This window comes from Ursus maritimus, unplaced genomic scaffold, assembly GCF_017311325.1.
Source record: "Ursus maritimus isolate PB19 unplaced genomic scaffold, ASM1731132v1 scaffold_30, whole genome shotgun sequence".
Classification (NCBI taxonomy): domain Eukaryota; kingdom Metazoa; phylum Chordata; class Mammalia; order Carnivora; family Ursidae; genus Ursus; species Ursus maritimus.
Window position 1 is genome coordinate 7,360,324 of NW_024425564.1, and position 25,945 is coordinate 7,386,268.

At 40.6% G+C, this 25,945-nt stretch overlaps 2 protein-coding genes across 2 annotated transcripts; one reads left to right on the forward strand and one right to left on the reverse strand.

Annotated features, from left to right (window-relative positions):
- Nucleotides 1-12,150: 12,150 nt before the first annotated feature.
- LOC103681989 (olfactory receptor 2B11-like) lies at nucleotides 12,151-13,095 on the forward strand. The gene has a single exon (XM_008711560.2). The coding sequence runs from the start codon at nucleotides 12,151-12,153 to the stop codon at nucleotides 13,093-13,095; it is 945 nt and encodes a 314-aa protein (XP_008709782.2).
- An 11,426-nt stretch (nucleotides 13,096-24,521) lies between these two features.
- LOC103681990 (olfactory receptor 2H2-like) lies at nucleotides 24,522-25,466 on the reverse strand. The gene has a single exon (XM_008711561.1). It carries the CDS (start codon nucleotides 25,464-25,466, stop codon nucleotides 24,522-24,524), a length of 945 nt encoding a protein of 314 aa, XP_008709783.1.
- Between the last annotated feature and the right edge of the window lie 479 nt (nucleotides 25,467-25,945).

Here is a 25,945-nt window from a genome sequence, read left to right on the forward strand (position 1 = left end):
AGGTTATGTGGCTTCCACGAAACAGGGCGTTTAACCACCTGAGTCCCTCTACTCAAAACCAGAGAAGCCATGATCCCTGTGAAGCCATCTGCAAAGCCACACGGATCGAGGACGCACTGCGTTTTTTTTTTTTTTTTTTTGCCACAAGATTATCTTAATCATCCTGACTCTACAATAGTCAGATTCTCTTCTCCCTCCCTGGCACTTGGCTGGATATTGAAACAGGTAAAATCCGATTTTTAAAATTATACTTCCTATTGCTTTCAGGAACTACTCTCCACTGACCTTAGACTGGGGACCCTGAGGTCCATGTAGCAGAGACCAGCTTTATGGACACACCGAGAACATTTTGTTTTAAGCACTGCGATGGAAAGAGCGAGGTACTCGAAGCAGGTGGCAGGCGTCTGCAGAAAGAGCATCAGCCAGTGGAACCACTGGGTCTCAACGTTGCTTCTGTCTCTCACCTGACACGGTTGCCTGACCTAAAGTTTCTGATTCATCATTTCCATGTAGAGGAGGGATGATGAAGCCCTTCCTGTCTTTCTCACTGCATTGTTTTGAGTTACAAATGCAAACACTGTAAAGGCAAACCACGAATAAAAGGTTTTAATGGCTTTAAAATGCAATTTATCAGCATGAAAACCTCTTGTCTTTTAAAACATCATGTTAATGAATTCATAGGACACTGCATGGGCTATTCTCTGTTATTCTCAGTCTCTATTGTTGTAATATATTATATGCAAAATAAATGTATTATATATCTTATTATTATAAATGTACTATATATTATTACCAGCCTAGAAAAGTAACCTATGAGGAGTCCATGATCAAACAAATGGCAGTGTCATGTAATCTGAAGATATAGGAGTTTCATGCCCAGTGAGAAATTCTGTTTGTAGATTCCTATTGAATGTAATAAAGACTAAGTGGCCCTTGAATACTGATGAGATTCTGACGGTTTATGTATTGAGGTGGGCTTTCGGGGTCAGCTGGGTCTATGAGCGAAATGGGAGGGAAATAAGGTAGTTTTAATGGCTCAGCTTCATGTGCTACCTTGCCCAACCCTAAGAGCCAAGTCGAGCTCTCAGTACTTAGTTCTGGGTTGGAAATAACCCAGTACAAGTGGTTCATTTTGAGTCATCTCCACATAATTAGAAATGTTGCTTGACTCAGTTTCTTTTTTTTTTTTAAAGATTTTATTTATTTATTTATGTGACAGAGAGACAGCCAGCGAGAGAGGGAACACAGCAGGGGGAGTGGGAGAGGAAGAAGCAGGCTCCTAGCAGAGGAGCCCGATGTGGGACTCGATCCCGGTACGCCGGGATCACGCCCTGAGCCGAAGGCAGACGCTTTAACGACTGCGCTACCCAGGCGCCCTTGACTCAGTTTCTTATGAATCTCTGTTTTCATAGCAAAATGTTTCTTTATTCCTATCAACCAGAGGAAAACATGTTATACGTTATAGACATTGTATCTGAAACACTCAGCACAGTGCCTGGCATACGAGAAATAGTAATCCTCATTATTTGAAGTGTTCATTTCTGATATGTCTTCACAGGAGATATAATCTATGTAAACGGCTCATTACAGGTTATTCAGATGGTTACCCACGGCTTTGCACAATTTCCCCACAGTCGCTGCCCCGAGGACCTGGTAACAAGGTGACCCCTTCCCACGACGCAGCAGAACCAGTTTCATCATCTGATTGGACTAAGGTGTGCAGGAGAATCCAGTATTTCCTTCCCCAACAGTAGCAGATATTTCCCGCGAAATAATTAATTTAGAACAACTCACAGGAAGCTTATGACGGAAACACTGGTAAACTGAGTAAGTTATACTCTTCGGAGAAGGAGACAACAGCGGAGTATAGTTGTGGTCAGCACTGAACAATGCTGCGGGCTTGGCTACCCGTGTTCACACTGTCACCCGCCGTCCTCCACTGCCCTCTTAAGACGCGCGTGGTGCCACATACCTGTCATCACACCCGTTGAGGGGAAAACTAGGTGGTTGTTGCTTCTCGTGAGCCCCTCCCCGACTTTCTCACTCCGTCCCCTTCCAACCTCTCAGGCTCCAGAGGATGTCGCTCACCAGTCCTCTCAGACCGTGCGCCCAGAAGCCTTTGTGTGGTCAGGGCCGTCTGCTCTCAGGAAGCCTGCGCGTCTCCTGGGAGAGCATCACGTCCCTCCAGCCATGCCCCCGGTGCTCCCCGCTCCCCCAGCCCGCACAAGTGTGCAAGGCTGTGGCACTCGCAGGGTGATATAGTTGAGCCTTCCTCCTTCGGGAAAAACAGTGGAGTATGAACACGTTATATTTCAATTCTTCTTGTTCTGGATCGTATCCTCCCTTCCTCCCCCAGGAGGCACATTTGCTTCTCACTGGAGACGTAGGAAGATGTTTGTTCTGTCTCTCAGGAATTGTCATGGGCAGGTCTGTCTCTGTTGGTAAATGCTAATATTTAGGGCAACAGAAGTAAACGTAGAGGGCAGAAAACTCAATAGTTAAATATAATGAATAGCCTATACTTTGGAATTCCGCATAAAGAACTTATTGTTCCGATAGCTATTGGAGGAGGAAGGCAAGATGGTGGAGAGAAGACCCCTTTTCAACTGGTCCCCCGAATTTAGCTGAATATCTATCAAACCATTTTGAAGACCCGTGAAATCAGCCTGAGATGTAAGAATATATATCTGGATCTCTACAAGCAGAAAAGCGACAACCTTTGGCAAGTTAAAACATGCAGAGTTATGGAACTGTGGAGAGATATTGGAAGATAAACAGAAGGGGGAGGGGGCCACCATAAACTGGCACCCTGGAAAGTGAAGTAACACTGGAACACAAAATCGGAACCCTTAGAAATCTGCTCTAGGGAGAGAAATCCCTCTCTGAAAGGGGCTCTGGAAATGAAAAGGCAAAAATTCTTTTTCTTTTTTCTTTTTTATGTTCAGTTAGCCTCTGTATGGTACATCATTAGTTTTTGATGTAGTGTTCAATGATTCATTAGTTGTGTATAACACACAGTGTTCATCACAACATGTGCCCTCCTTAATACCCATCACCCTGTTGTCCTTTCCCCCAAACCCCTCCCTTCTGAAACCCTCTGTTTGTTTCCCGAGGTCCATAGTCTCTCATGGTTCATCTCCCTCTCTGATTTCTCCTCTTCAGATTTCCCTCCCCTCCCCTATGGTCCTCCATGCTATTGCTTATGTTCCACATATGAGTGAAACCATATGATAATTAACGGGAAACAACAAATGTTGGCGAGGATGTGGGGAAAGGGGAACCCTCTTACACTGTGGTGGGAATGCAAGCTGGCACAGCCACTCTAGAAAACAGTATGGCAGTTCCTCAAGATATTAAAAATAGAGCTACCCTATGACCCAGCAATTGCACTACTGGATATTTACCCCAAAGACACAGATGTAGTGAAAAGAAGGGGCACATGCACCCCAATGTTCATAGCAGCAATATCACAATAGCCAAACTGTAGAAGGAACTGAGATGCCCTTCAACAGATGAATGGATAAAGAAGATGTGGTCCATGTATACAATGGAATATTACTCAGCCATCAGAAAGGATGATTACCCAACATTTGCAGCAACATAGATGGAACTGGAGGGAATTATGCTAAGTGAAATAAGTCAAGCAGAGAAAAGGCAGAATTCTAGGTAGGGCTTTGTAGGTCTCAGGTTATGAAAGGACCACAGAGCAAAAGGAGATTCCTGAAATGGTAGAGGGCTGGAGCATTAGAGTCAGGAAGCAAGCCCAGGACAGGACTCTCAGCATGAATCTCCATACACCACAAACTGGGTGGGTCGATATCAGCTCTTTCCTTGAACAGCCTGAAAAAAATCTGAATCCCAAGCTTAGGACTGGGCAAAAAAATCACAGAGTAGCAGTGGCCAGGAAAGGGCTTTAGGGCGGAACCCAGACCTGATTCCAGGGAGCTTTGGGTGTGTGCACAAGACCACAGCCACTCCTGGTTTTAGAAGCACAAAGGGCAGAGTCACTCCTAGGCCCCTGAAAACACTTCTGAGAGTGTTGTTGCGGGCAAGCACTATGGGAGGCTACAGTTTTCAGCAGCGGCAGTTTCCAAGCAGAGGTGAAGTTTCACCTGGAGTGTTTATTAAAGAGGGCAGACTGAATTTTCTGCTCTGGGCCAAGGGTTTGGCTGCGGCCATGTTTGCTCTGATCCTCTGAAGAGGCGTGGAGAGGCCTTGGAGAAAAAAAGCCAGAAAGAGGTCCAGGTTACACTGAGCCCATCCCCCTGACAGGGTGTGGGACAACTCCGCCCGGTGGGGTTACCTGAGAAACAGCATGCCAGACCCCTCCCCCAGAAGACAGGCTGGAAGAACAGGTGGATGACCATCCTTTGGATCCTATAAGACTGTAAATCCCAGCACCAGGGGAAAATTGTATATTGAGCTCCAGCTGTGGCCTCATGACTTGTTTATTTTTCCGATATAATTCTCCTTTTCTTTCTTTCTTTTTTTTCCTTCTCTCATGCCATTTTACCCTGCTGTATTTTCCTTTATACCTTGTCCTCATTTCAACTAGATGTCTATTATACTAACTCATTTTTCATAGTTGCTTTTTGAACTTGTGTATTTACACACCTATATTTTTTATACATATATGCTTTATTTTAGCCCATGTTTCACTCTAGTCAGTTTTCCATCTTATATATACAAGTTTTACTTCCCTAGTAATTTTGGGATGTAGTCGTCCTCTAACACACAGACCAAAATACACCCAGGAAAAATTAAAACATCCTGCTTTGTCCACACTAAAAGACTATAGCCACCCTTCCCATTGACACTCTCCTGAAATTATTTATTTATTTATTCATTTATTCTTTAATTTTTTGAATTTTTCTTTTTTTAATAATAATTTTTTATTATGTTATGTTAGTCATCATACAGTACATCCTTAGTGTTTGATGTAGTGTTCCATGATTCATTATTTGCGTATAACACCCAGTGCACCATGCAATACGTGCCCTCCTTAATTACTCTTGTGTTTCATTTTGGCTTTGCTTTTTTGGTGGTGGCATTTGACCACTTCAGATTTTGCTAAGGAGCATCTACCTTGGGTCGTGGTTGACATTTTGGACTCCATCCATTCACTCATCCATCCCTCAACAGAATGACTAGGAGGAGGAACTCCCAACAAAGAAAAAAAATCAGGGAAAATGTCCTCTGCCACAGAACTAATGGATGTGGGTATAAACAAGATGTCAGAGATAGACTTCAGGATAGAATCATGAAGTCAACAGCTAGGATGAGAAAAGCATTAGTGACAGTATAGGCTCTCTCAGGGCAGAAATGAGATCTAATTGGGCCACACTTTAAAGTGCTATGAATAAGATGCAGTCTAAACTGGATACTCTAACAGCTGGGGTAAAAGATGCAGAAGAACAAATCAGTGATCTAGAAGATAAGCTAGTTGAAAAGAAGGAAGCTGAAGAAGACAGGGATAAGCAGCTAGTAGCCCATGAAAATAGACTTAGAGAGATAAACAACAGCATGAAACATTCCAGTGTCAGAATTCTTGGGATCCCTGAGAGGGTGGAGAGAGAGAGAGGACTAGAAGGTATATTTGAGCAACTCATGGTGGAGAGTTTCCCTAATCTGGGGAGGAAACAAGCATTCATATCCAAAAGGCAGAGAGAACCCCTCCCAAAATCAATAAAAATAGATCAACATCCCAACATATAATAATGAAGCTTACAAATCTTAGAACAAAGGAAGCTATCCTGAGAGCAGCAGGGAGGTGGGGGGGGGCAGTATGTACAGAGAGAGGAACATCTGAAAAACATCAGACTTGTCCAAATAGACCAGGCAAGCCAGAAAGCCCTGGGAAGACATACTCAGGGTACTAAATGAAAAGAACATGCAGCCAAGAATACTTTACCCAGCAAGGCTGTCATTCACAATGGATGGAGAGATAAAGAGCTTTCAGGATAGGCAGAAGCTGAAAGAATATGTGACCACCAAACCAGCCCTGTAAGAAATGTTAAGGGGGATTCTGTAAGTGAAGGGAAACCCCAAGAATCACATGGACCAGAAAGAAACAGAAAATCTACAGAAACAGGGACTTTACAGGCAATACAATGGCACTAAATTCATATCTTTCAATAGTTACTCTCAACATGAACAAGCTGAATGCTCCCAGAAGAGACGCAGGGTTTCAGATTGGATAAGAAAGCAGGACCCATCCATATGCTGTCTACAACACACTTATTTTGAACCTAAAGACACCTCCAGATTGAAAGTGAGGGGATTGAGAACAATTTACCATGCCAACAGACCTCAAAAGAAAGCTGGGGTAGAAATTCTCATATCAGAAAAAATGTATTTTAAACCAAAGACAGTAATAAGAGATGTAGAGGGACACTATATCATACTTAAAGGGTCTATCCAACAAGAGGATCTAACAATTGTAAACATCTATGTGTGCAACATGGGAGCAGCCAATTATATAAACCAATTAATAACCTAAATAAAAAAACATACTGATAATAATACATTAATAGTAGGAGAACTCAACACTCCACTCACAGCAATGGACAGATCATCTAAGCAGAATATCAACAAAGAAAAAAAAAAAAGGCTTTGAATGACACATTGGGCCAGATGGACTTTGTAGATGTATATATAGAACATTCCATCCTAAAACAACAGAAAACTCAGTCTTCTCAAGTGCACATGGAACTTTCTCCAGAATAGACCACATACTGGGTCACATATCAGGTCTCAACTGATATGAAGAGATTGAGATTATCCCTGGCTTATTTTCAGACCACAATGCTATGAAACTGGAACTCAACCACGGGAATAAATTTGAAAGGAACTCAAACACTTGGAAGTTAAACAGCATCCTGCTAAAGAATGATTGGGTCAACCAGTTTATTAAAGAAGAACTTAAAAAATTCATTGAAACTAATGAGAATGAAAACACATTGGTCCCAAACCTATGGGATACAGAAAAGGTGGTCCTAAAGGGGAAATACATAGCCATCCAATACTCTCTCAAAAAATAAGAAAAATCCCAAATGCACAAGCTAACCTTACACCTAAAGGAAATGGAGAAAGTACAGCAAATAATGCCTAAACCAAGCAGGAGAAGAGAAATAATAAAGATTAGAGCAGAAATCAATGAAATAGAAACTAGAAAAACCAGAAACGAGAAGTTGGTTCTTGGGAAGAATTAATAAGATCAATAAACCCCTGGCTAGATTTACCCAAAAGAAAAGACAAAGGATCCAAATTAATAAAATCATGAATGAAAGGGGAGAGATCACAACTAACACCAAGGAAATAGAAACAATTATTAAAAATGATTACAAGCAACTATTTGCCAACAAATTAAGCAATTTGGAAGGAATGGATGCCTTCCTGAAAGTTTATAAACTGTTAAGACTGAAACAGGAAGAAATAGACAATCTGAACAGACCCATAACCAGCAAGGAAATTGAAGCAGCAATCAAAACCTCCCAAAACACAAGAGTCCAGGGCCAGATGGCTTCCCAGGGAATTCTACTGAACATTTAAGGAAGAAATAATACCTATTCTATTGATGCTGTTTCAAAAAATAGAAATAGAAGGAAAACTTCCAAACTCGTTCTATGAGGCCAGCATTACCTTGATCCCCAAACCAGACTAAGACCCCATCAAAAAGGAGAATTACAGATCAACATCCCTGATGAATATGGACGTCAAAATACTCAATAAGATTCTACCCATTAGGATCCAACTATACATTAAAAGGATTATTCACCACAACTGGCTGGATTTATTCCTGGGACGCAAGGGTAGTTCAACATTCACAAATCAATCAAAGTGATGGAGTGCATTAATAAAAGGAAAGAAAGAACCTATGATCCTCTCAATCAATGCAGAGAAAGCATTTGACAAAATACAGCATCCTTTCCTGATTAAAACTCTCCAAAGTGTAGGTATAGGGGAACATTCCTCAGTATCATAAAAGCCATCTATGAAAAGCCCACAGATAATTTCACTCTCAATGGGAAAAAATGAGAGCTTTTCCCTTAAGGTCAGGAACATGACAGGGATGCCCAATCTCGCCACTATTGTTCAACATAGTACTAGAAGTCCTAGCAGCAGCAATCAAAGAACAAAAAGAAATAAAAGATATTCAAATTGGCAAAGAAGTCAAACTCTCTCTCTTCACAGATGACATGATACTTTATGTGAAAAACCCAAAAGACTCCACCCCCAATTATTAAACTCATACAACAACTCAGCAATGTGACAGGATACAAAATCAATGCACAGAAATCAGTTGCATTTCTTTTTTTTTTCAGTTGCATTTCTATACATGAACAATATAACTGAAGAAAGAGAAATTAAGAAATTTCAATTTACGTTATCTCCCAAAACCATAAGATCCCTAGAATAAAGCTAATCAAATGGTAAAGGATCTATACTATAGAAAATACAGACAGTTGTGAAAGTAATTGAGGAAGACACACACACAAAAAAAATGGAAAAACATTCCATGCTCATGGATTGGAAGAATAAATATTGTTAAAATGTCTATGCTGCCCAGAACAATTTACAATTTCAATGCAATCCCTATCAAAATACCAGCGACATTTTTCACAGAGCTGGAACAAACAATATTCAAATTTGTATGGAACCAGAAAAGATTCCAAATCAACGTGGGAATGTTGAAAAAGGAAGCCAAAGGTGGGGGCATCACAAGGCCTGACTTCAAGCTATATTACAAAGCCATAGTCATCAAGACAGCATGGTATTGGCACAAAAACAGGTACATAGATCAATGGAACAGAATAGAGAATCCAAAAAAGGACCCTCAACCTTGTGGTCAACTAATCTTTGACAAATCAGGAAAAAACATCCAGTGGAAAAAGGAAAGTCTCTTCAATAAATGGTGCCAGGAAAACTGGACAACCACATGCAGAAGAATGAAACTAGACCATTCTCTTACACTATTCACAAAGATAAACTCAAAATGGATGAAAAACCTCAATGTGAGATAGGAATCCATCCAAATCCTAGAGGAGAACATAGGAAGTAACCTCTTTGACGTTGGCCACAGCAACTTCTTTCAAGACATGCCTGTAAATGCAAGGAAAACAAAAGCAAAAACGAACTTCTGGTACTTCACCAAGATAAAAATCTTCTGCACAGCAAAGGAAACAATCAACAAAACTAAGAGGCAAGCCACAGAATGGGAGAAGATATTTGCAAATGACATTTTGGACAAAGGGCTGATATCCAAGATCTATAAAGATCTTCTCAAACTCAACACCCAAAAAACAAATAATCCAGTCAAATAATGGGCAGAAGACATGAACAGACACTTCTTCAAAGAAGACATACGAATGGTGAGCAGACACATGAAAAAATATTCAATAATACTAGCCAGCAGGGAAATACAAATCAAAACCACAATGAGATACCACCTCAAACCAGGTAGAATTGCAAAAATTAACAAGACAGGAAGCAACAAGTGTTGGTGAGATTGTGGGAAAGAGGAACCCTCTTACACTGTTGGTGGGAATGCAAGCTGGTGCAGCCACTTTGGAAAATAGTACGGAGGTTCTTCAAAAGTTTGAAAATAGAACTACACTATGACCCAGCAATTGCACCTGTGCCCCAATGTTTATAGCAGCAATGTCTACAATAGCCAAATTGTGGATGGAGCCAAGATGTCCTTCAACAGATGAATGGATAAAGAAGATGTGATTCATATATACAATGGAATGTTACTCTGCCATCAGAAAGGATGAATACCGAGGAACTGGAGGTTATTATGCTCAGTGAAATATGTCAATCAGAGAGAGACAATTATGGTTTCACTCATATGTGGAATATAGAAAACAGCATAGAAGATCATAGGGTAAGGGAAAGAAAACTCTAAGGGAAGTCATCAAAGATGTAAAAAACCATGAGAGATGCTTAACTATGGAAACAAACTGAGAGTTATTGGAGGGGAGATTGGTGGGGGCGTGGGGTAATTGGGTGATTTCTCTGCATAGACTAAGGAATATTCCAGCTTTTATTATAGCAAGAATCTCAAGAAACAATAATCCGAGGGAAGTATAAGTAAAAGAAAATTCTAACTTGACAACAAAAACAATTATGTCAAATTTTCACTGATATACAAGGAAATTTTCTATGAAATTGTTGAGATAGATGTGTTTTTCTAAGATTCTTTTACTCCTGAGGCCATTTCCCACAACAAGGAAAATCCCAAAATTTATCTTTCCATTTCATTGTGTCAAGAAGAAAATTAGAAGGTAGTATTCCCACGAGGGAATTTCTACAGTGTTTCCTGCCAAGTAATGTCCAGTGAGATTTATTATCCCTCTGAAGAAAATGTCCCGTAGCTTTATATACAGAGAGGAAACCTTCCTTAGCAAATATGACTTTAGAGAAAAATTGCTTCCACATCTAAATATATTTGGGATTCTTCAAATCAAATAAATGAATAATATTATGGAACTAAGATATGATGAGGTGAAGCCACTGAATGCAGAAAGAATATTCAATCCTTATCTCTAATTAAAGCTTAATACTGTTGGAAAGACAAGGTCAATGTCAATTTTGCAAGAACAGGGATCATGACCTTTGAATACCTGCAATGACTTAAGGTAGATGTTGTATGTGGATGGGGGTGATCTGTTTAGCTTCACTGATTTTATCTTTTTGCAACTCCATGCATGTTGTCACCTCTACCTAAAGTTGATGCTAAAAGAAATTTGGAAATAAATTGACACCTTTAATAATGCAACATCATTATAACTTAAACATTAAGATATGATTCCTTTAATGAAAAATACTGTATGGTCACTGTTTGCATTAGTGGGTATTTTTGTGAATTAAAATATATGTGAACTGGCATAAAAAGCTTAACATCATGGACACTGGATTCAAGCCACATGATCGGAGAGTTTTGGGGAATGAAAGGGAAGAAAATGAAATCCTTGTGAGGCTTCTGACAGGGGTAAGTACGTTGTGAGTATTTGGGTGCAACTGGGACAAGGATTAATGAGCTGACATGGACTCGTAATCACCACTGGGCACCACACTTCATAAAAGTAACTACCCGCCCATTAAGTATTTCACTTAATGAAGCATAGTCACACATAGTTAATTAATTAATTCTCACAAGACACAGGTGGTAAGGAAGCGATGCAGGAAAGGTCTATGTGTTAACTATCGGCAGTCTACTGGACCAGGTTCTCTGATTTCATATCTTCTCTTCCACTACAACAGTGTTTCTAGCCTTCTCGCCACTGCTGATAGCAAAGTATACATTTTACATCATAACCCAAGTCACACACGTACAGACACTCACAAGTGCAAAGGAAACAAACAGCAAATCCGTAAAGAACCATGTAACTGTGGGGCTTGCGATAGATTGCAGCTCCTGATGTAACAAGTACTAACACACACCACACCATTCTTTAAGCACTGATGTCGTGAAAGTCCCGTATCGCCAGGCTGTGCTGTCAGTGACTCTTTGCCTTGTTCCTCAAGTACTGAACATGTGGCAAGGAATCATCTCCTTTCAGCTGCATGTTTCCTGTTATGCCAAAAGTTTATGCTGCAAAAGTCATTTTAGGATTTGAGGCGTGGGCCCAAGGAACAGCACTATGTCTTGTTTCTGTGCATTCAGACTGACCCAGCTGGAGCTCAGAAAGTCCTGAACTTACCGAAACCAAGTCATGAATTCAAACAGAGTGGCCCAGGACCAGCAGGCGGTGGATGGAAGCAATGAAGCCAGGCGGTAGGTTGGCATGGCTGGTTCCTGGGAACCACTCCTTTGTTCTATGCTAGTCTCTGATATAAGAGCAATGCTGACTTTCCCCTTCCCTAATCATTTTTCTATAAACGTTTGTTCTATTGCATTTCTTAGGCAAAATATAGAGATCTGTTGGCCTTTCTTTCAGATGTGCTACAAAATAATCATGTTTGACATGTAGACTCCTACTTTTTCGTGAGTATAAGTATTAGATCACTTCACTGGAGTGACACCACAGAGAAACTCCCCGCATAATTTACTGTACTTAAATGAATAAACTGACCATCAGGAAAATCCAGTGCCGAAATACAAGCCCTCACTTTGACTTGAATCCACCAACAAGAGGAATGACGGTCATGAATCTGAACAATGCAAGTACTCCAAAGGTCTTCATCCTCTTGGGTTTCTCTGACCACCCCTGGTTAGAAATGCCACTCTTCATAATGGTGTTTGTGGCTTACATCTGCACGCTAGTGGGAAACATCTTGATTATCGTGGTGTCCAGGGTAGACCGTCATCTTGAAAACCCTATGTACTTTTTCCTTTCCAACCTCTCCTTCCTGGACCTGTGTTTTACCACAACCACCATCCCTCAACTGCTGCTGAATCTCTGGGGACCAGATAAGTCCATCAGTTACGGAGGCTGTGTGGCCCAGTTCTATATGTTTCACTTCCTGGGGGCCACGGAATGCATCCTCTTGGCGGTCATGTCCTTGGATCGGTTCGTGGCCATCTGCAAGCCCTTGAGGTACCAGGCTATCATGGATCAGCGACTCTGTGTCTCCCTAGTGGCTGTGTCATGGATAAGTGGTTTGGCTAACTCCTTGCTTCAGTCGTCCCTCACTGTCCAGCTGCCGCTTTGTGGTAACAACAAGGTGGATGACTTCTTGTGTGAGATTCCAGTGATGATCAAGATGTCCTGTGTCGACACCACTTTCAATGTAACTATCCTCTCACTTGTGGTGACATTATTTACCCTGGTTCCCTTGTCTCTTATCCTTGTCTCCTATGGGTTCATTGTAGCCACAGTGGTCAGAATTCGGTCATCAACAGGAAAGAAGAAGGCCTTTAACACCTGTGGCTCTCACGTAATTGTGGTCTCTCTCTTCTATGGGCCGGTAATATGCATGTATGTGCAACCTTCTGGTACTAATTCTCAGGAAAAGGACAAACTCATGGCCCTGTTCTACAGTCTGCTGACTCCTATGCTTAACCCTTTCATCTATACTTTGAGGAACAAGGACATGAAAGGGGCAATAAGGAGGCTTCTCCTCCCATTGAACCATCAGGGAAGAGCATAAACACAGCTATTATATACTCTGCACTCTCCATTAAGACTCCAAAGAGCCTCAGCTCTAAATTACCTCTGGATTTAGCCCTCTTCCAAAATGGTTAGCATCCTTCAGTCATTATCTGATCTACACATACATATATTCACCACAGTGCTATGATTTATTGGCCCTCATTTTGCAATGGGAACTCTAATCCCCACTTGCCTGCAATTTGCATGAGAGTGGATCCCTGTCATTAAGTCCTCTAAGCCCATTGAGAGATTCCGCTGTAGGGATCTGAGAAGTAAGCAACAAATGAATGCTCACTGACTGACCGAGTTATCATCAATCAAACAAACGAAACCCTATCATTTTATGTGTAATTTTATAAAAGTAAAGCAAGTACATAGACCCCAGTTTGCCTTCTTGCTATTACAGATATGATATTATGGGTGTGATTTGCTAATCAACTTTTTAATTTTTATTTTTTATTGAAGTATAATCAATGTACAAGGTTATATTAGTTTCAGGTGTACAACAGTGATTCAACAATCATACACCTTATGAAATGCTCACCACAGTATGTGGAGTCTCACTCGGTCACCCTACAATGTTATTACGATATCATTCACAATATTCCTTATGCTGTACTTTTCATCATTGTGGCTTAATTATTTTAAAACTAGAAGTTTCTACTTCTTAATTTCCTTCACCTAATTTGTCCACCTCTTTACCCCTGCCCTTCTTGAAACAAACACTTTGTTCTCTGTATTTATGAGTCTCTTTCTGGGTTTTGTTGTTGTTTGTTTGCTCAGTAGTTTTATCTTTTTGGATCCCGCATATAAGTGAAATATGGTATTTGTCTTTTTCTGCCCGACTTATTTCACTTAGCATTATACCTTCTAGATCCATCTATGTTGTTGCAAATTAAAAGTTTTTTTTTCTTTTTTATGGCTGAGTAACATTTCATTGTGTGTGTGTGTGTGTGGGTGTGGGTGTATTACTTCTTTATCCATTCATCTATGATGAACATGGGCTGCTTACATGTCTTGGCTATTGTAAATAATGCTGGAATAAACATACAGGTACTATGTCTTTTTTAATTAATGTTTTTGTTTCCTTGGGTAAATAGCAGAAGTGGCATCACTGGGTTGTATGGTATCTCTATTTTTCACTGGTAAAGGACTCTCCATCCTGGTGTCCACAGTGCTGCACAGACCTAGTCAACTGCTCTTATCAATTACCAGCAAGACAAGACAGGATAATACCTCATATCCTATAACTGACTGTCTCAACCACACATTCACTGTCTGATTTTTTATAAATAATGTAATTCAAATGTAATATCTGACTCTTACTTTCCTATATGTCTCCGTGGGATTCCCTCCTTTTGAGGTATTTGACCAAAGTAACTACCTCTAGGTTTCCAAAGGGAAACACTGAGGATGCAAATCCGGAGAGGCGTCTGTGTAGCCTCCTAGTGTTGCGAGTCACGTAGGCTTCACTGGGAAACAATTTACCCAGCCCGAGAATATTAGGTGTATTTGGAAGCTACTCAAAGGATGAACTAGTTCAATCATTTAGGAATCAGAGTGTTAGATGGTAAGAAGAAAGAAAGTGGGAAAGTGGAGGATACATGGGAGGGATAGAAAATAATTTTTCGATCACATTATCAATCCTGAGATAGAAGTGATGAAGTAGGAAGATTTATGATGATGTGTGGGGGGGAATTCTATTGATTTTTCGGGAATATTAATTCATCATAAATCTGTCATTTTCTCATACTTCTCTATTCCCCACCCTTATAAAAATCTCATCCTTAACTTATATTGAGGTAAATATGCAATTACTTTTCTAGCAACTAAGTACATTTATGGAAGGTGTTCATACATCTGGCTCCATGTTGTGTTTCCACTATTCACTTCCAAATGGCAAGAACGAAACCCACTGACTCATATTGTACAAGCCCCTAACACAGAAATATATTGATGGCAATCAATAATTAATCATAATAAATTAGTTCACTCTTTAATTTCCGTTCTTTGCATTGCAACATTTTCTTTGTAGACTCGAATGGAAGGACACTACCATTCTGCTGCTGTTGGAGACAAGGAAATACACTCTTGGAGGCAGGCTGATTCTCCGGCATGGCCATGTGTCTGTTCAAAAAAGGTCTGATTTCATCTGTAGGCCTCTTTCATAGTACTGACCACTTGAAACTTTACATTCCTGTGGATGACCACTTCTCATTCCAAAACAAACAAACAAACAAAACCCATGAGGTCATTTTATCTCACTTGGTACCTGAGGAATCTGCACAATAGAGCCAAGGAATAGGCCCTGAATAAATGTATTTTAAATGAATGAGTGAAGGAAAGTTGTAAATGTGTCATGTACTAAACAGTGAGTTTAACAAACGTGGTTAGTGGCTGATGCTTGAGGCCATGTTTCTCAAACTATCTTCCGGCACTGTTCCAGTAGATCTTAACAGCAGTTTTTTTAAAAAGTAATCCATAGTTAAACGAATTTGGAGAAAGCCATATATTATGCTTGGAGCTTTGGAGTTTGGGAAGGAAAGTTAACATATTAAATGTTTGATAGCTGCAAAGTACACTGTTAACCAGGTTTACCACGTCTCAAACACTCCTCTTCTGATTTTATTGGCTTCTTTTGGAGAGGAAATAACATAGTACAATTTGGGAATTAACTCACTGGAAAACTCTGAATCCCAGAATGGAAGCAGAGATCATAGAGGAGCTGAAGAAGGCAGAAAGTCACTGTTGGGCTGTATGAATAAACAGCCTTTTACAAAACGTTTGTGGGGTTTTGAAATAAAGCTGCTCATTATATTCCCAGTATACCTTCCCAAGAGCCTGACACCTCAATACTATTTATTCCTTTAGAATATAACGTTTGCAGTCAATTACTATGTTTGCAACTTCAAATCAGTATGCAGTAGGCTAATTGCTTCCTCTTAATTATGGCATAAATATATTAGCAGCTACCACATAGGACATGATAATTTAGTCGATTGCACTGTAGTTTAAACATTAAGGTAAAGAATATGTTTCCTTTTTTACTGAATCTATTTCACTGAAAAATGGAACTCTTTAAGAGATAGCTACCATAATCAATAAACAGATGGTGCATACTTTTAGGTGAAATCTACAAAAAGATCAATATCCACATCTAAGTCAATTGGTTTCAGCAAACATATTGAAAGACATTTCTACGATGGATGTTTCATGTATCTGCATGTAACATGTGCAGGCACACTTGATGGGACTGGTCTCACCAGCTTGAGGGCTGCTGTTCCACCGTGATACATATCAGAATCTTATCAGGCTTTAAAAATCACAAACTTGACTCCACTGCAGACTTCCTGTATCAGAATCTTGAGATCATGTCCAGAAAACTATTCTGAATTTTTTTTCAGCAGATTTTTGTGTGAGCCCAGAGTTAGTGAAGGCCATTGTAGGTAAAACATTTGAGATACCCACTTCAGACAGAAGTCAGACAGAATCTGACTAATGGGAGGTGTGTAGCCCAAAACAAGAATAGGACGTAATTCTCACCATATTTATGAAGAATTCTACATGCTGAAAACTTAGAAGAAGGAGATATAAACCCCTATGCCACACTAATAAAAATCGTAAATCACACTAGCAAATCAAATCCAAGAGTACATTAAAAGAATTATGGAAGTTCCTCAAAAAGTTACAAATAGAACTACTCTATGATCCAGCAATTGCACTACTTAGCATTTATCCAAAGGATAAAAAATAGTGATCCGATGGGGCACATGCACCCTAATGTTTATAGCAACAATGTCCACAAAAGCCAAGCAAGAGGAAGAGCCCAGATGTCCATCCAGAGATTAATGGATAAAGATGCAGCATATATATACAATGCAGTATTACTCAGCCACCAAAAAGAATGAAATCTTGCCATTTGCTAAAACGTGGATGGAACTGTGGGTATCATGTTAAGCAAAATAAATCAGTCAGAGAAAGAAAAATACCATATGATTTCACTCAAATGTAGAATTTAAGAAACAAAACAGATGAACATATAAGAAGGGAAGGAAATACAAAATAAGATAAAAACAAAGATGGAGCCAACCATGAGAGACTCTTAACGATAGGGAACAAACTGAGGGTTGATGGGGGAGGATGCTGGTGGGGGATGGGGTAATTGGGCGCTGGGCATTAAGGCAGGCAGTTGAGGTAATGAGCACTGGTGTTACATGCAACATCTGAATCACTAAATTCTACCCCTGAAACTAATACACTATATGTTAACTAAATTGAATTAATTAAAAAAAATTTTTTTTTCATTTATTTGTATGAGAGAGAGAGTGCAAGCACGAACATGAGCAGTGGAGGGAGAGGCAGAGGGAGAGGCAGAAGCAAGCAGGGGGAGAGTGAGAAGCAGGCTCCCTGCTGAGCAGGGTGCCTGATGTGGGGCTTGATCCCAGGACTGTGGGGTCACGATCTGAGCTGAAGGCAGACACAACCAACTGAGCCACTCAGGTGCTCCATTAAATTGAATTTAAATAAAATCTTTTATTTTATTATTTTTTCCTTTCTCTTTCTCTCTTTTAAATTTAAATTCAATTAGCCAACATACAGTACATCATTAGTTTTTGGTGTACTGTTCAATGATTCATTATTTGAGCATAATACCCAGTGCTCATCACATCACATGCCCCCCTTATTGGCCATCACCCAGTTACCCCACCCCCCTACCCACCTCCCTTTCCACAACGCTCAGTTTGTTTCCTGGAGTCAAGGTCTCTCATGGTTTGGCTCCCTCTCTGATTTCTTCCCATTCAGTTTTTCCTCCTTTCCCCTATGGTCCTCTGTGCTATTTCTTATATTCCACATATGAGTGAATAAAAAATTTTAAAAAAGAATTATTCACCACAATCAACTGGGATTTCTTTATTCCTGGGCTGCAGGGGTGGCTCAATATTGGCATATCGATCTATGTGATACACCACATTAATAAAACAAAGGAGAAGAACCATATGATCCTCTCAACAGATGCAGAAAAAGCATTTGACAAAATAGAGCATCCATTCTTGATAAAAACCCTCAACAAATTAGGTATAGATGGAACATACCTCAACATCATAAAGGCCATAAATGAAAGAACCACAGCTAATATCATCCTCAATGGGCAAAAAGTGACAACTTTTCCTCTATGGTGAGGAACAAGACAGGGAAGTCCACTGTCACCATACCATAGTATTGAAAGTCCTAGCCTCAGTGGTCCAACAACTAAAAGAAACTAAAGACATCAAAATCAGCAAAGAAGAAGTCAAACTTTCACTATTTGCAGATGACATGATACTCTGTGTAGAAAACCTGAAAGACTCCACCAAAAAAACTGTTAGAACTGATTCATGAATTCTGTAAAGTCATAGGATACAAAATTAACGTACAGAAATCTGTTGCATTTCTATAACCCAATAACGAAGCAGCAGAAAGAGAAATCGAGGAATCAATCCCATTTGGAATTGCATCAAAACCCAAAAATTACCTAGGAGTAAACCTAACCAAAGAGGTAAACATTTATAATGTGAAAACTATAAAAAAATGATGAAAGAAATTAAAGAAAACACAAAGAAATGGAAAAATATTCCATGCTCATGGATTGTAAGAACAAATATTGTTAAAATGTCTATACTATCGAAAGCAATCTACACATCTACCCTATCAAAATACCAGCAGCATTTTTCACAGAGCTAGAACAAACTATCCTAAAATTTTATGGAACCATAAAGACCCCGAATAGCTAAGGCAATCTTGAAAAAAAAAAAAAAAAAAGCAAAGCTGAAGCATCATTATTCCAGACTTCAAGCAATATTACAAACCTATAGTTATCAAGACAGCAGGGTACTGGCACAAAAACAAACACATAGATCAATAGACTAGAATAGAAAACCCAGAAATGGACCCTCCATTCTATGGTCAACTAATTTTCAACAAAATAGGAAAGAATACCCAATGGAAAGAAGACAGTATCTTCAACAGATGGTGTTGGGGAAGCTGGACAGTAACATGCAGAAGAATGAAGCTGGACCCCTCTTACACTATACACAAAAGTAAATTCAAAATGGATAAAAGACCTAAATGTGAGACAGGAATCCATCAAAATCCTAGAGAAGAACACAGGCAGCAACCTCTTTTTTTTTTATAATAAAATTTTTAAATATATTATGTTAGTCACCATACAGCACATCCCTGGTTTTTGATGTAAAGTTCGATGATTCATTAGTTGCGTATAACACCCAGCGCACCATGCAATACGTGCCCTCCTCACTACCCATCACCGGTCTATCCCATTCCCCCACCCCCTCCCCTCTGAGGCCCTCAGTTTGTTTCTCAGAGTCCATAGTCTCTCATGTTTCATTCCCCCTTCTGATTACCCCCCTTTTTTTTATCCCTTTCTTCCCCTACCGATCTTCCTAGTTCTTATGTTCCATAGATGAGAGAAACCATATGATAATTGTCTTTCTCTGCTTGACTTATTTCACTTAGCATTATCTCCTCCAGTCCCGTCCTGTTGCAGCAAATGTTGAGAAATCGTTCTTTTTGGTAGCTGAGTAATATGGAATACAACTTTCTATTTATTTATCTATCTACCTATTTACTTATTTATTTTAAACTCAATTAGCCAACATATAGTACATCGTTAGTTTTTGGTGTAGTGTTCCATTATTCATTAATTGCATATAACACCCAATCCTCATCATGTCACATACCCTCCTTAATATTTACTGGAATTTTAATCTTTCTCTCTCATGCACTTACATCTGGCTCACAGTTTTTCTCTGTATCCAAGACCCGGAATCATTCCAGGCTCTTTCAAAAGTAGGATGACAGGGAACAACACATGTTGGCAAGGATGTGGATAAAGGGGAACCCTCTTCTACTGTTGGTGGGAATGCAAGTTGGTGCAGCCACTTTGGAAAACAGTATGGAGGTTCCTCAAGATGTTCAAAATAGAGCTACCCTATGACCCAGCAATTACACTCTTAGGTATTTACCCCAAAGATGCAAATGTAGTGAAAAGAAGGGACATATGCACCCCAATGTTCATAGCAGCAATGTTCACAATAGCTGAACTGTGAAAGGAGCCCAGATGCCCTTCAACAGATGAATGGATAAAGAAGATGTGGACCATGTATACAATGGAATATTACTCAGCCATCAGAAAGGATGAATACCTATCCTTTACATTGACATGGATGGAACTCGAGAGTAATTATGGTAAGTGAAATAAGTCAATCAGAGAAAGACAATTATATGGTTTCATTCGTATGTGGAATATAAGAAATGGCACAGAGGATCATAAGGGAATGGAGGGAAAACTGAACGGGAAGAAATCAGAGAGGGAAACAAACCATGAGATACTCTTGACACTGGGAAACAAACTGACAGTTGTAGGAGGGGTGGGGGGGGGATGAGGTAACTGGGTGATGGGCATTAGGGAGGGCACATGATATGAGCATTGGGTGTTACATGAAACTAATGAATCGTTGAACACTACATCAAAAACTAATGATAAACTATATGCTGGTTAACTGAAAATCATAATAATAATAAAAATTTAAAATTTAAAATAAATAAAAATTAAAAAATACAAAAGTAGGATGAACATTCAAATACATTGGCAACCCTACTTTTCTTTTTATTATGCTCAATTAACATCACGTGAATAGCATCACTATTACATGTCAGGGTGTTGATCTATTTTTATTGATCTTGGGAGGGGTCCTCTCTGCCTCTTGGATACGAATGCTTGTTTCCTTCCCCAGATTAGGGAAGGTCTCAGCTATGATTTGCTCAAATATACCTTCTAGTCCTCTCTCCTTCTCCATTCCCTCTGGGATCCCAATAATTTTGACATTGAAACATTCCGTGGCATCATTGATCTCTAAGTCTATTTTCATGTACTACTAGCAGCCCATTCCTATTTTCCTCAGCTTCCTTCCTTTCTAACAGCTTATCTTCTAGATCACTAATTCTCTCTTCTGCCTTATTTACCCTGGCTGTTAGAGTATCCTGTTTAGACCGCATCTCATTCATAGCATTTTTAAGTTCAGCCTGATTCAATCTCATTTCTGCTCTTAAAGATTCTATACTGTCACTTATGCTTTCTTCAAGCCTAGCTATTAACTTTATGACTGCTATCCTGAGTTCTACCTCTGACATCTTCTATCCATATCGGTTAGCTCTGTGACAGAGAATACTGCCTCTGGTTCTTTATTTTTTTATTTTTTATTTTTTTGTGAGTTACTCCTTCTAGTCATTCTGCCCAGAGAATGATGGGTGGGCAAATGGACAGAGTCCAAAATATCAGCCACGACCCAAGCAAGATGCACCCTAGAAAAATCCGAGTGTTTGGAAGCCACCACAGAAAAGCAAAGTCAAAATGAAATACAAGAATGAAATTTTTAAAAAGGGGGTGGAGGGGATAAGACATTATAATCTCACAGTGTGGACAAAGCAGGATGATCCACTTGTAAATTGCGTGGAAAGTAAAACTTATATTTATATAAAAATAAAATTGAATAGAGTGAAAAAAGGACTAATATGAAGCATATATGTATAAATGTAGATGTGAAAAAATACAAGTTAAAAATACAAGTTGGTACAATAAGCATCTAGTAGAAATGGGAAAAAGGTATAAAGAAAAAAAGAGAAAATGCATAAGAAAAAGAAAAAAAAAAAGAAAAGGAGAGAATTTTATCTGAAAAAAAAAAAAAAAAAAGAAAACAAACAAAAACCAAGTCGTGAGGCCACACCGGGAGTGCAATATAGTGTTTTCCCCTGGTGCTGGGATTTTACAGTCTGGTAGGATCCATAGGTTTCTCGTCCACCTGTGCTTCCTACCTGTCTTCTGGGAGAGGGCCTGCCCAGCCATTTCTCAGGTATCCCTGCCTGGGTGGAGTTTTTCCACCACCTGTCAGGGGGACGGGCTTATTGGAAACGGGTCCTCTGTGTGGCTTTTGCTCCCTGGAGGCTTTCCGTCCCTCTTCAGAGGATCAGAGCAAACATGGCCACACCCAAACCTCTGGCCCAGAGCAGAAAGATGGCAGTCTGCCCTCTTTAATAACCCCCTGGGACAGTCTCCACTTCCGTATGCACCAAAACCCACAGCCTCCCGCGGTGGGTGCCCACAGCCACTCTGGGAGGTAGTCCCAGGTCCTGGGAGTGCCACTGCCCTTTGTGGTTCTAAAGCCGCAAGCGGCCGTGGGCTCATGCGCTCACCTGGAACTCCTGGATCATGTCTGGGTACCACTCTAACGTCCTTTCCGGGCCACTGCCACCCTGGGAGCTATTGCCCGGTCGGGTGCAGGTTCCAGACTTTTTTCAGGTTGCTCAGGAAAAGAGGGATTATCCACAGTGCAGCTCGAGGTTTATGGCCATCTGAGCTGAGAGTCCCCTCCTGGGCTCGCTGACCAGAACCAGTTTCCTGCTCCACTGGGCACTCCACCGGTTGAGGCTCCCCGTTCGCTCTGTGCCTCCTCGGATCCCTAGACCACAGTGCCCTACCCAGAACTCTGCCTTTTCATTTCCGGAGCCCCTTCAGAGAGGGACGTCTCTCCCTAGAGCAGATTTCTAAAGGTTCTGATTTTGCGCTCTGGTGTCACATCACTTCCCAGGAGCCAGCTTACGGAGGCTCCCTCCCCCTTCTGTTTATCTTCCAAAATCTCCCTGCAGACTCACAACTCCGCGTCCTACCTTGCAAAAAGCAGTCGCTTTTCTGCTTGTAGAGATCCAGATACGTATTCTTACATCTCAGGCTGATTTTGTAGGTGTTCAGAATGGTTTGATAGATAGCCAGCTGAATTCTGGGGACCCATTGCAACGGGGTCCCTACTTCCCCACCATCTTGCCTCCCTCCCCAACATCCCTACCTTCACCTCCAGGGTAGTTACTACTTATAGACCCTCGACCTAATTAACACTCCTCCCTGGGCTGCCCCTGCGCGGTGACCTCGGAGTAAAACCACAGAACAACCTTTGTCCTTCTAGTCTTCTTCTTAGTCATTCCTTGTATTCTTTGCAACTGAGCAGAAGAATATGAAAATGATTTTAGAAGTATCATCCTTTTATAGGCAGTGAGAAGCTATGTTACATCCTCATCGAAATTGTGCCGTTATTGCTGAGCAGAAAGTGAGAGGTAACAGGGCCTGATCCTAGGTCCACCTATATAGGAAATTGGCACCAGTAATGAAAGGCAGTTAAGGACTGAACACAGTAATTAGACAGTCTACACAGCAAAGTCAATAATGTATATTTATGATTTTAGTGAAACAGATGAGAATAGTCAACACCCACAAGCAATAGCTAAAAAGCAACAATAAATCTTCGGTGCGTAACATTCAAAAGTCAAAATGCATGCAGCCTGGTAAGCAGCCTGAGGCAGGAGCTGGAGAACAAGTATCTCTCCATGAAATAGTACAGAAGATTTTGTTTAGTATCTGCATCCATCATTTGACCATAAGCTGTACGGTGCTAATGATTTTGTCTTATCCTCCATTATATTCCCAGCCCTAGTACATAATAGATGTATAATGGGAAGTGAATAATTAGCTACAAGATGAATGAATAAGAATTGGATCTGGTAGAAAGAAAGCCATCCTATTATAAGTGTCTCAAAATGAATAAAAAAATACAAGTCTATTCCTGTAATTAGGGCTTCGCCATGTCAGAGCTCAAACTAAGAACTTGGACCCAGAGAGCAGTAAGTGTGGGCTTCTGCTTGGCTGACAGCTTGCACTGGGCTGTTCTGGGCACATGACCTGGGCGGTGGGCTTGCTGTGGCAATGAGGCACCAGTGACTGGGAACTGAGACCCACCAGATCAGTGCCAGGGAACACAGGAGTCCCTTAAACTTCTCTGTCTCAAAACTTTCAGACCCTTTTTGGATTGGAAGTTTGGAAGAAAGTTGTGTTGAGCTTGGAGAAAAATAGAACAAAGAAAAAAGAAAGAAATGGCAAGGCACAAAGTATATTGCTTGGTCTTTTTTTTTAATAATAATTTTTTATTATGATATGTTAGTCACCATACAGTACATCCCTAGTTTTTGATGTAAAGTTCCATGATTCATTATTTGCGTATAACACCCAGTGCACCGTGCAATACGTGCCCTCCTTAATATTGCTTGGTCTTTTATTTTGGTCTGTGTTTCAACTGTATTGAGCGCTCTGTAAGACAGTGATGTTAAATATACCCATTTCGATATCACACTGTGCCTCGTCAGCACCCTGAAGAAAGTGAGGGCCTACTCAGTGACTGACGAATGGGGCTGAATTCTCAGCTTGAACAAAATGCAGCTAACTCTCCCGTACTTTTGGGTTAGAAGGTAAATCTTCAGCTTTTTGCAACGAGGTTCTTCTCTCTTCTCAGGTTGAGCCAGAGACCAACATATGTCAGCACTTCAGTTATTCTGGGAATCCCAAGTCCTCCTCACCAGTCTGATTAGTGCCCCCTTGACCTCCTTGTTCCTCAAGGTGTAGATGAGGGGATTAAGAGAGGGGGTTGCAACAGCATAGAAAAGGGTGAGGAACTTGCCCTGTTCCTGAGCATAGCGGCTCTTGGGTTGAAGATAAACAGCTGTGACCGTGCCATAGAAGAGGGAGACCACAAGAAGGTGAGAAATGCATGTGCTGAACGCCTTCTTCTGGCCTGCAGCTGACTTTATTCTCAGCACAGCCTTAGCAACAGCCCCATATGAGGCGAGAATGATGACCAGGGGTACCACCAGGAGGACGATACTGGCCATGGACATCTGGATTTCATTGTAGGTGGTGTCTGCACTAGCGGCCTGAATCAGGGCTGGGACTTCACACACAATGTCATCCACCCTGCGGTGGGAGCAGAAGGGTAACTGGAGGGTGGCAGGAGACTGCACCAGAGACTGGAGCAGGCCCACCCCCCACGCAAGGATGGCCAGCTGCAGACAGATTCTGGGGTTCATGATAACAGTATATTGCAGTGGATGACACACTGCCACATAGCGGTCCACAGCCATGACCACAAGAAGGACACATTCAGTGGCCCCAAGCCACAAGAAGACGTACAGTTGAACGGCACAGCCAGTGTAGCTGATGGTCTTCTTTGGACCCCAGAAATTAACTAACATCTGCGGAACGCAGCTGCTGGTGAAGCAGAGATCTAGCAGGGAAAGGTTGCAAAGAAAGAAATACATGGGGATGTGGAGTTTAGGATCCTTTGAGGAAACAAGAATTATGACCGCATTTCCTGCAATAGTCAAACAATAAAAGATCAGAACAACCCAGAAAAGTATCTTCTCCAAATATGGCTTCTCAGAGAAGCCCAGCAGGATGAAATCACTGTAGCTCTCATTGCAAACTGTGATCATATCTTCCGGAGCAGTCACGTCTTTGGAAAACGGCTCAAAAGTAGTTGCTCCAAAGCCTGTGATGGTTTCAACACAGAGGCAGGAAGAAAGGCAGTATGACTTATTTGACTCCTTCCTACTCAAGGATGAGATTCTGCCACCTATAGTTCAGGGAAAAATAAAAGAGTCAGTGACCTGCTCTAATCTTTGAAACATGTCATCCGTGAACTCTCTGTTTCTCTTCCTCTTTTGCATCTTCTTCATATTTTACCTGATTAGAATCCCTCACTATAAATATTATGTAAAATATATATTAAATATCTGTTAGTGAAAATCACTTTGCTAAATATTGAGACCATCTTATCTTTGCTCTCAAATATTGTACATTGACAACATTTATCACACAGTTTTTAATAAAAAATTACTGTTCAACCATATCTTCTTTTGGCCTCTTTCTCTTCATTTTGTTCCCTTGTTTCTCTGCATTTTTATATCTCAAT

Excerpts from the sequence above, each read along its gene's own strand:
- LOC103681989 (XM_008711560.2), top strand. The coding sequence starts at position 12,151 with ATGAATCTGAACAATGCAAGTACTCCAAAGGTCTTCATCCTCTTGGGT.
- LOC103681990 (XM_008711561.1), bottom strand. The coding sequence starts at position 25,466 with ATGATCACAGTTTGCAATGAGAGCTACAGTGATTTCATCCTGCTGGGC.